Below are 11,444 nucleotides of genomic sequence, written 5' to 3'. Positions count from 1 at the left end.
GCGCACGCGCGCCCAGAAACGAGGGCGGGGTCGCTCTGGCCGCGCGGCTTCCTATTTCTGTGTGTTTTTTGTGTGAGGGGCAATGGCGGCTTCTTCGCCTTCTCCTTTCCAGAGCGGCGCTTCCCTCCGCGCGGAGCCCGGCCTGGCGTCCGAGGAGAAGGCTGGAGCCTGGCCAAAGCAGAGAGGTGACGGCAGCGCGGGCGCTCTGCACATGCTCTGGGGAGGCGGTTCGCTTTGCGCATGCGCAGGAGGCATGGCGGTGGAGAAAGCCATCGCCCTTTGCGCATGCGCAGGAGGCCCGGCGCTGGGAGAAGGGAAGGCGGCCGCGCTCTGCACATGCTCGGGAGCGCCGCTGTTTCGCGTTTGTTTGTTTTCTAATGTATTTTTACATATACAATTTTGCAACAAATTGTGTAATCCTTTCGCGACATTCTCTTAATCTCTTGACTTCCCCTCATCCCTTACCTAGATCCTAAGGACTATTTTTCCAAGTTTACATATCAATACAGTTTCCATAATTTTCATTTTTCCTAATTGTCCACAAACTTCGCTACTTTACAAGTGATTAGTACAGCTAACGTTTTAATTTGTTCACAACGGTCTCCTAGACAGGTTATAAGTTTCCCCCCATTCTTTTTTTAAGTCTTTCATCTTCTTGATTCCTTAGTCCCCCGGTTAGTTTAGCCATTTAGCTGTTTCACGTGAACCACCCTGAGACCTTCGGGTTTAGGGCGGCATAGAAATTAAATAAATAGATAAAACCAATTTAGGCATTATCCAGCAATTTTGCTTGCCATTCTTCCCTAGTCGGGATCGTTGCTCGTTGCTGTTTCGGTTTAATCATTTGCTTGCTTTATTTTGTAAGCCGCCCTGAGATCACCTGAGCAAGGGCGGCAGATAACATCTAATTATAATATAAAATAAGACCCGTATGGTGGGGGAAGGAGCTACACATGCGCGGGGCGGGGCGGGGGGGGGAGGTCTTTGCGAATAATAATAATTCCATCAGAATATGAAAAACATGATAAAACATTGAAAACTTCCCTAAACAGTGCTGCCTTCAGAAAGTCGGATAGTTGTTTCTTTCCTTGACATCTGATGGGAGCTCATTCCACAGGGCGGGCACCAACACTGAGAAGGCCCTCTGCCTGGGCATAGTCATGATTTATGTTGGGGGGGGGCAGAACTTCAGCTAGTTGAGTATTTTTATTGATTTTGGGTGGGCAGGTGCCCCCCCCCCAACTATGCCGATTGGGGAGGGCAAGGGCCCCTACAGGAGCAAGAGGAACTCTGCATGTGCTTGCTGCCGTTCTGGAGAGGGGAGGCACTTTGCCCCCCTCCTGCCACAGTCTTTGGAAAAGCCGCTCCTGACATGCTCAGAGGCACCTTTCCTCTTCCCGTGTCACGCTTTTTCTCTTTTGCCTCCTTTCTGCCTCCTTAGGGGGAAGAATCGTGCCGGCAAGATACCTTGACTATCAAAAAGGATCTGGAAAGGTGAGATTTGGATGTGAAATTCCTCTTTTTGGCGTTTCCGCTTTAGGTTTTTGTGTTACTTGCTGTTGGTAAAATAAAATAATAGCTAATAAATGGGTTGTGGCTCCCCGTTTGTGGATTGCTCTTCTCCCAGGAGGTTTGCCTGGTGCCTTTATTATAGATTTTTAGACTCCTGGTGAAAATGTTTCTCTTCAGCCAGGCCTTGGGCTGATTAATATTCTACAGGCTTTTAAATGTGTCTGTGAGAAGGGGGCCATCATTGTTTTGCTGTTTTGTTTTAATTGTTTACTTGTTTTGTATCCTGTGTTTTGCTCTGTGAGCCACCCTGAGGTCTTATGACAAAGGGCAGTTTATAAATGTAATAAATAATAATAATCCTTGAAATAAATGCCGTGCTTGGGGTGGGTGTGGGGAGAGGTGTTCACCTCTTCATTTTGATTTGTCCAGTTGCTGGAGTGTGCTGAAACACTCACACTCCCCAACCATGACATAACAGCACATGCCTAACTTGCCGTGTCTTACTCTTGTTTTCCAGGCCGCTGCCAAAGCCACAGCTGGTGAGTTTTGGGGGGGGGGTCAAGCACCTTGAAGGGGCTCCCTGGGGTGGACCTGCCTTTCTCAGGGGCAAGTTCACACAATGGTGGGGTTCCTTCAGACATGGTTTGAAAACTATGGACCTACGGTTAAATTTGTCGAGAAGGCGATCTGGGTTGGTAATTCCCTCCTGGAATACAAGACGTGCCCATCGCTTTCGGTATGCAACTGGCTCTTAGAAGACGTGTCTGCATAAATCAGCATCTTTCCGATCGCCTGCCCTGGTTAGTAGCAAGGTAAAGGTAAACGACCCCTGGACAATTAAGTCCAATCCAAGGTGACTATGGGGTTGCGGCGCTCATTTCGCTTTCAGGCCAAGGGAGCCAGTGTTTGTCCAAAGACAGTTTTCCGGGTCATGTGGCCAGCAGGACTAAACCACTTCTGGCACATGGTAGAAACCAGAGCAGCACACGGAAATGCCGGTTACCTTCCCGCCGCAGCAGTACCTGTTTATCCACTTGCACTGGCATGCTTTTGACTTGCTGGGTTGGCAGGAGCTGGGACAGAGCAACGGGAGCTCACCCCGTCATTGCAGGGATTCGAACTGCCGACCTTCTGATCGGCAAGCCCAAGAGGCTCACTGGTTTAGACCACAGCGCCACTCATGTCCCACTCAAGGTTGTGTATGTGGCTGTACCCCCTACTCAAAATAATCCCTGCACCAGCCCTGTGAGATAGCCTAGGCTGAGAGGCAGTGACTAGCCCTTAGGGTTGCACCCAGCGAGCTTTGTGGCTGAGTGGGGATTCAGACCCTGGTCTCTCCCAAGTCCTAGTCCGACCCTCTAAACACTGTGGCACGCTTGCCGCTCAAACTGGGGTTGTTGATTTATATAAAGTGTTTATATATCAGCCTTTTTAATTAAAAAAAAAAACCACAGCGGTTTACAACAGTTGTAATTGGGTTTTCCTCCCCTCCTCTAGACCCTCATGAGGTTTTGCAGTCCACTCTGGTGGAGAGCCACGGAAGATCCCGGCCGGAACTTGAGCTCTCTGCCATCAAAAGTACGTGTGTTGCCTCAAAGCGGGGGGGGGGGGGGTGGTCATTGCCGCAGCCATTTGTGGGTTTCCTCCTCCCAGTTGCAGCCCAGTCTCCTATCGGCTTTTGACTGTTCACTGGAATGTGACTGTACGTGTGCGTTTGTCTTTTCTCTGGTTGCCACTTCTAGGCAAAAGCTGCCCGAGGACATCGAAAGCCACCCCCCGAGAAAAGCAGAGCGAGGTGAGTCATGCGGGTTCATTGAATGCATTTGTTCATTGAATGCATTTGTATTTTCTAGTTACAGGTAGGTAGCCCTGTTGGTCTGTCGTAGTCGAAACAAAATAAAAAATAAAAAAATTCCTTCCAGTAGCACCTTAGAGACCAACTAAGTTTGTTCTTGGTATGAGCTTTCGTGTGCATGCACACTTCTTCAGATACACTGAAACAGAAGTCCAGTGAGGGGCTACAAGTTCTTGTTGAGCTGTTGTCGAACAGATCCTCTTAAGCCTGCTGTTAGGGAGGTGTTTTGGTTGCAGCAAACTTTCCCAGACGGATGAGCCGGTCTTGGCCACGAGAGCCCACTTGTCTTGTTTGGAATACATTTGTTGTTTTTGTGCTTTTAGTTGTCTTTAATTATCTTATGTGTAAATTGCTTTGAGACTCGGGTTTAGAAGGCAATTCGTAGCTTAATGATCATCATCACCAGCATCTGGGACCTAAGGTTTCTATAATTTAAAAAATTGCATGTAAAGATAATTGCAGCAGATTCACCCTGGCCTTTCCTTCCTGCTTTACTCAACACTTTCCCACGTGTTTGATTTGTTAAAGAATCTGCTTTGTTTTCTTTCAGGTCTCTCCTGATTCTGACGACCTGATTAGGATGCTGGAATCGGAGACACTTCTGTTGACCTATGCCTCCCTAAAGGTAAAACACCAACAGTCTTATCCCTGCCTTGAGAACCAGCCGCGGTCTAGTGGTTTGAGAGCATTGGTTTAAATCCTAGGAGAGACCCGGGTTCAAATGTCTCCACTCAGCCATGTGAACTCGTTGGTGTGACCTCGGGAGCCAGCCGCAGTCTCTCTCGGCCTCGCCGGTTGTGAGGATGAAATGGGAAGAAATCAGGGTGCCAGTCTGAGCTCTGTGGGAAAGCTTTGCTGCACAATGGTTTCTGTTAGCACACTGGGTTAGTTGGCTGTGGCCCTCTGCATGTTCTTTAGGGGGCTGCTGCCCCACAACAAAACAGATCCGGGCCAATGATTTCCCAAACTTTTTGGAGCCACTGCCCCCTCCGTGTCATAAGCTCGTCTCCAGTGCCCCCTACCCTATAGAAAGCATTGTTCAGAATAGCACTTTGCATGATAAGGAAGATAATAGCACAGCAAAATTAAGAAAGCTAAGAATTGCACCCATATTCAAAATCCAATTAGCACTGTTTTGTTTAGTTAATAAAGTAAAATGGGTGGAACTTGATCCAGCGATACCAGCATTTCAAAGTAAGATAGACATTTGCACACCCATTTGCACACACACCCCCGGGACTTCCTAGAATACAGCTGTACCTTGGAAGTTGAACGGAATCTGTTCCAGAAGTCCATTCAACTTCCAGAACATTCAGAAACCAAAGCGCGGCTTCCAATCGGCTGCAGGGAGCTCCTGTAGTCCATGTCCATCGGAAGCTGCGTCGGACGTTCGGGTTCCAAAGAACGTTTGCAAACCGGAACAGTCACTTCTGGGTTTCGATCATTTGGGAGCCAAAACGTTCGACTCGCAAGGAGTTCAGGATCCAAGGTACGGCTGTACCTTTGCCACACGGCAGCCCCGTAAATTAAGTAGGTAAATAAATATGGGGAAAGCAAAACATCACTTAGAGAAGGATCTGAAATGTTTTCCTTGAAGACTGAGTTTGTTTTATGCTGGATTGTTTCATATGCTGCTTTAATGTGTTGTAAATCGCTTTGAGATTCTGTCCCCTTTAAAATATAAAGCTGTATATAAATGAGAAGCCCCTGCAATAAATACTTCTTCCTTCACCTGCCTTTTGTGGACGCGTGTTTGAAACCCGACAACATTGCATCGCAAACAGATGGAGAAGAATACCGCCTTCCTGGAAGAGCAGGCCGAGAGGAACCTGCTAACCCTCAGCAGGGAGGCTGCGAGGCTGCAGGCGGACGCCCAGAAGAAACGGCACAGGCTGCAGCGCCTAAAGAAGGACCGCCAGCTCTCTGAGTCGCTGGACAGACAGGTATGTGCTTTGTGCTTCCCAGGGGGCAGGTCTGGGGACATTTCTTTACAGGGCTGGCTTGGTTCTGTCCTGCGGCTAACGTCTCTCATTCCTCCCACCGCCCGGGCTTCCAGCTGGAAGTGCTTGGTCCCGTTTGTGAGCAGATCCGGGCATTCGAAGAGGAATACAGGCACTTTGCCACAGCCCTGGACACGGCGAGACACGAGCTGCCCGTGAACGAGATCTACCTGGGCGGGGACAAGAGCCAGTATCTAGGTATGGGAGTGGAGACACCTCTTCTGTGGGGAGCAGCTCAGAGGCAGAGACTCCTGGATTCTGCCCCTTGCGGGAACGTTGAGGGTGGCAGGAGAGGATATATTGTTTATTAACATCCTTCCTAACTTGCGCTAGCAAGTTCCTTCACCTAGCAGGGTGCGTTCCCCTTCTTACGCAGCGGAAAGCGGGTTGCAAACTCGTGTGAGTTTCTTAAGGCAATAAGCAATTCAGTCTGGCTTGTCCAGATTGAAATGTGTTCTAATATTTTCCTGGTAAGACCTGTTGAATCCCTCCGAAAAGAATAAGGACGCCGCAGTCTTATTCATAAGCAACAAAAAGTAGTTTTACTCACGATTAGGCCGAGCGCAGTGTGATCCCTGAAGGCAGGTTTTAGGCTTAAAAGTTACAAACATGTACAAATAGGTTTGCCCCATATGGGAGATAACCTGGGGAACTGCTGTGGCAGCCAGCAGTGCAGTCCAGGTGATGCAGGAAGCAGGCAGGACGAACAAGAAGATTGGATAAAGAGGAAGGTAGCAGATTTTTCCTCCAAAAGCATTTTATTTTAAAAATACGATTTGATTTTTTTTTTTAAAAAAAAAATCTGATTTAAATAAAAAAAAACCCATTGATTTTTATCCACCCTGACCGCAAGGGAGATTTGCAGTTTCAGCTTGGTCCAAGAAACAGCCCTCACAAGCCTTCTCCTGCAGCAACTTGCAAGACCTCCGAGGGCAGGAGTTGCAGCAACTGGGAACAATCCTGTTCAAGAAGTTGCTTTTCAATGGGGAGGGTTCCTGGTTTGATGCCTGCTATCTCCGGGTAGGGCTTGCCATCTAAGAGGATCTCTGCCTCTCTCTCAATCTCTTTCCTCGACTTGCAGACGACTTGCAGAGGGCCTTGGCTGCCACCCAGGAAGCTTTGCGCAGAGCCCTGCCGGAGCACGCCAAGGAAAACGCCAAGGGCCTGAGCGTCGCAAAGGAGCTGGAGGAGACGTCCTTGGAGGTAGCTGCCGAGCTGCCAAGGTATTTATAGCAAAAGCACTTTCTACAAGAACCTAAGAGATTTGTTCCTGTTGGGTTGGGTGGAGGAGGAGGAGGAAGAGACAATTTCTTAAGGGGCTGTGGGAGATCTTGGTGAATCGTATTGGGAATACAGACTTTCTCCACGTTGGGAACACGAAACTTTCAAAGAATGAAACAGAAATATGACGTCCAGTTTGCCCTCCCGCTGTTGTAGAGCATCTGCTTTGCTTGGAGATTCACTTTACAAAACAGTGAGATTGTGGGCCTTTTTGGAACCGGCTTAGAAGAACGCTAAGAATAAGACAGAAATTGCCTAAAACAATCAAATGCATAGAGAGAAGGTATTCTCATTTGCTCATAAGTACTAGAACTGGTCACCCAGTGCTTCAGAAAGGAAGTTGTTCTTCACTCAGCAGCCCGTTCACCTACGGGACTCACTGCCACAAGGTGGCCCACAGGCTCAAACGGCTTCAAAGGGAGGATTTAGGCTCATCCATGTGAGCCTAAATGAGCTGTTTTATGTTTTTGTTGTGATTTTATTGGTGTTAGCCGCCCTGAGCCCGGTTTGGCGGGGAAGGGCGGGGTATAAATAAAAAATTATTATTATTATTATTATTATTATTATTATTATTATGCTATTCAGGAGAGGCTGGCTGGAAACTCATTTATTTATTGGAAACGAAGGGATTAGTCAGAGCAGACCGACTGGATTTAAGGGGCATGCCTGCTTTCCTTGGGTGTATTCAGGGTATGGTTGGAGATCCCTGAGTGGTCATTAGCCACGATGGTGCAATGGAACCAATAATGATAATAATAATTTTATTTATGCCCCACCCATCTGGCTGGGTTTCCCCAGCTACTCTGGGCAGCTCCCAATAGAATATTAAAAACACAATAAAATTCAAAACACGACAAAACATCAGTCATTAAAAACTTCCCTGAACAGGGCTGGCTTCGGATGTCATCTAAAAGTCAGATAGTTCTTTATTTCCTTGACATCTGATGGGAGGGCATTCCACAGGGTGGGCGCCACCACCAAGAAGGCCCTCTGCCTGGTTCCCTGTAACTTTGCTTCTCGCAGGGAGGGAGGGAACTGCCAGAAGGCCCTCGGAGGTGGACCTCAGTGATCAGAAGCAGGGGAGAAATAATAGGGGGAAGGCCCTTGCCATGGTTTCCTTCGAGGAGGCGCCTGGTTGGAACAACGATGTTGAACATTGGTCGGTCTGAGCCGTCAGGACCTGCCGCTCCATGTTCTTAGCAATGGGTCCTGCTAGATCTTTCGCAAAGAGAGGAGCCTGTTTGCTTCTCTGTTCCCATTTCATGCTCTCCTCCTCCTCTTCCAGGACCGTCGCACATGTACTGGACTTGTCGGCCGACGTTGGCAAAGAGGCCTCCCTGCGCTGCCAGAAGGTCTTTGAAGACACCCAAGGGGTCGAGAAGATGAAGCAGCTCTATTTTGGCTAGGCCCAAACCTTCCAGGCAAATCCAACAGCAAGGGGCCGGCAGCTGAAGCCGCCCTCTGCTAAGCTGCTTGCATTTTTGTATTAAATTGAATTTTTGTATTAAAGTATTTCTTCACCCTTTCACTGCAAAGTCTGGCTGCAACAGTGTCTTCTTTTGGCCTGTTTTATTAATTAATTAATTATTATGCTGGGGGAGACTCTTGAGAGTCCTATGGACTGCAAGAAGATCAAACATATCCATCCTTAAAGAAATCAGCCCTGAGTGCTCACTGGAAGGACAGATCCTGAAGCTGAGGCTCCAAGAGAAGACTCCCTGGGAAAGACCCTGATGTTGGGAAAGATGGAGGGCACAAGGAGAAGGGGGCGACAGAGGACGAGATGGTGGGACAGTGTTCTCAAGGCTACCAACATGAGTGACCAAACTGTGGGAGGCAGTGGAAGACAGGAGGGCCTGGCGTGCTCTGGTCCAGGGGGTCACAAAGAGTCAGACACGACTAAACAGCTGAACAACAACAAAACAACAAACCGCTTTGAGATTTTTCTTTAAAAATATAAAGTGGTATAGAAATTTAAAAGAAAAGAAAAGATACCTAGTGATGGGTATGTGTTTTTGTATGTCTCTGAAAAAAATATCAATATAACATTTTACAAAATGAAATATCCATATCTCTTTTGTGTATCTCTGAATAATCAATAAATCACAAAAAACCCTATTGCGTCCCAACTCTTAACCATTCCCAGGAAAGGAAGGGCAGCCGAAGAAGGGCTCCGGGCGCCGCTTGGGCTTCGCTTGAGCGGTTTGCGCATGCGCGGCAGTCCCTATCCTTCCGCTTCCTGCTCCCACCTTCCGCGCGTGCGCCGTGGAGTCGTACAACTCGGAAGTGGCCGCCTCCGCTGTGGGCGGGAAGGGAGCGAGGGCGGGACGAGGCGGCTCCCTGCCGTCGCCTCTCTCAGCCGCGGGGAGCTCGCCCGGTGGAGCCGCCTGCCTCGCTCGCTGGCCCGGCCCTCGCTCGCAGGTAGGGCTCGGGGGGTGTTGGGAGAGGGGGGGGTTCTGTGGTAAATTTGGGGGTACTGAGGTAATTTCTGTGGGGTGGGGTTTCTGAGGTAATTTCTGTGGGGTGGGGTTCTGAGGTAAATTTGGGGGGTTCTGAGTTAAACTTGGGGGTTTCTGAGGCAATTTCTATGATGTGATTTTCTGAGGTAATTTGTGGGATTTCTGAGGTGATTTGGGGGGTCAGGTAATTTTTTGGGGAGAAGAGAAGTTGCGGGGGAGGAGGCACTGTGAGGGGGGTGGCAAAATTCTCCCCCCCCCCACCCAGAGGTGTACCACCTCTGAGAAGGTGTCTCCCTAGGGTGGGAGGGTGGGGAACTGAGCTGAAGGAGTTTTCTCCGGGGGGGGGGTGCATGTAGAAGACACACAACCCCCCAGAATTAAAGAATAAATAAACCAAGATCCAGCTCCTCGGGTCTGAGGTCCCTTCGCTCTCTTCCACACACGACCCGCCCCCAGTAAAATACTTGAGGGAGCCTCAAAAAAAATAAGTTGAAGGGAAGTGCCATTCAGTGGGGGGGGGGTGCCGTGTCATGTGGTCGAGAGGGCGGGGCTTAGCTGCCCCCCCCCACCCCCAGTGTTATGTTCAAGGGGGCAGCAAAGACACATACGTGGTTTTCTGTTGCTGAGTTAGTTGGGGGGTTTGGTTTCCTTGGGGGGAGGGGCTTTGGGGTGGGGGACAGTCTGATGTATATATTTAATGTATGTATTATGTTATAGGTTGCTAATACATAATATAATATATGGTATGATATGTTTGTGTTTATATAACGTATGTTGTTGTTCAGTCGTTCAGTTGTGTCCGACTCTTCGTGACCCCATGGACCAGAGCACGCCAGGCACGCCTATCCTTCACTGCCTCCCGCAGTTTGGCCAAACTCATGTTAGTAGCTTCGAGAATACTGTCCAACCATCTCATCCTCTGTCGTCCCCTTCTCCTTGTGCCCCTTCTCCTTGTGCCCACATATAACGTATATGTGTGTATATATAATGTATATATTATGTTATACAGTACATATATATATTATAATATAATGCATGGTATGATAAGATATGTTTGAGTGTGTATAACATATATATGTGTGTATATTATATATATATATATATATATTACATTGCATTATATTATATTATACTATACTGTAACAATAAGCCTCTTGGGCTTGCCAATCAGAAGGTCGGCGGTTCGAATCCCCGCAATGACGGGGTGAGCTCCTGTTGCTCGGTCCCTGCTCCTGCCAACCTAGCAGTTCAAAAGCACACCGGAGCAAGTAGATAAATAGGTACCACTCCGGCGGGAAGGTAAACAGCGTTTCCATGCGCTGCTCTGGTCGCCAGAAGCGGTTTAGTCATGCTGGCTACATGACCTGGAAGCTGTTCGCTGGCTCCCTCGGCCAGTAAAGCGAGATGAGCGTCGCAACCCCAGAGTCGTCTGCGACTGGACCTAATGGTCAGGGGTCCTTTACCTTTTTACTGTACTATGCTGTATTATACTATATTATTATATGCAGTGCTTTTTTCCTTTAAAAATGTTTAGGGGTACTCTCATTTTGACTCAAGAAAATCACCATTTTATAGTTCAAATTGGGAAAAATAAACACAGTAAATGGACAAAAGTACAAAGATCCACATAATGTTTAGGGGTATGTGTCCCCCCCCCCCCAGAAAAAAGCACTGTGTGTGTGTATAATATTTTTATCGCTCTCTCTCAGTCAGTGACCAGTAGAGAAGATATGGAAGAAAACAGAGAGCATAAAACACAACATGAGACATTAAGTATACTATGAAACGTAGATTTAAAAACAATGGGAAATATTTTTACAACAATGAGAAATATAAAATCATCACGTTAAAGGGGTAAGAAAACAAGATGATTTTCAAGCAAAAAATTCCTGCCTTGCCGGAGGTTGGGCTAGATGACCCTGGGGGGGGGGTCCCTTCCGTCTCTATGATCCTGTTGTTATTTTAGAGTCCTCCATTGCGACATATTGTGAGAGTGAATCCCATAATTTCAGTACATACTGTGTGTGATGCATTGATTTCTTTGGTCAGTACTGGATCCCAAGGTGAGGGATTTACCTGAAAGCTGAGAGATTTGGGGGCACAGTATGGGGTTTTGCAGGTAGTTGGACGCTGTACCTCTCCTATTATTATTATTATTATCTTCAAGGCTACCTGTCGAGGTTGCTTATCCAGAGAGGGACCTATATCTCTTTTTTTGTCAATGTGGATCAGGGCTGAGTGTAAGTGACCACATCTTTACCCCTTGCTCCGCTTAATTGGTTCATTGTGAGGGAAGGGAGGCCAATGGCAGGCACCCCAAATCAGGTGCTGGGCCTG

General features: G+C 48.0%; 2 protein-coding genes across 2 annotated transcripts in view; both read left to right on the top strand.

The window, feature by feature from the left end:
• The first annotated feature begins 69 nt into the window (after nt 1-69).
• Nucleotides 70-8,104, top strand: LOC117039653 (HAUS augmin-like complex subunit 8). The gene is made up of 10 exons (XM_033136831.1): nt 70-185; nt 1,442-1,494; nt 2,030-2,051; nt 3,010-3,090; nt 3,255-3,307; nt 3,918-3,992; nt 5,152-5,310; nt 5,424-5,565; nt 6,449-6,590; nt 7,934-8,104. Exons 1-10 carry the CDS (start codon nt 83-85, stop codon nt 8,052-8,054), a joined length of 951 nt encoding a protein of 316 aa, XP_032992722.1. The 5' UTR covers nt 70-82; the 3' UTR covers nt 8,055-8,104.
• A 943-nt stretch (nt 8,105-9,047) lies between these two features.
• Nucleotides 9,048-11,444, top strand: part of LOC117039764 (unconventional myosin-IXb-like) — a 40,498-nt gene continuing 38,101 nt past the window's right edge. Inside the window, exon 1 of the mRNA XM_033136948.1 lies at nt 9,048-9,069. The gene's annotated coding sequence lies outside the window, so the exon portion shown is untranslated. The remainder of the gene's footprint in view (nt 9,070-11,444) is intronic.

This window comes from Lacerta agilis, chromosome 18 (genome assembly GCF_009819535.1).
Source record: "Lacerta agilis isolate rLacAgi1 chromosome 18, rLacAgi1.pri, whole genome shotgun sequence".
NCBI classification, from domain to species: domain Eukaryota; kingdom Metazoa; phylum Chordata; class Lepidosauria; order Squamata; family Lacertidae; genus Lacerta; species Lacerta agilis.
Note: the sequence above shows the minus strand (reverse complement) of the source record. Positions and strands in the feature narration are given on the sequence as shown.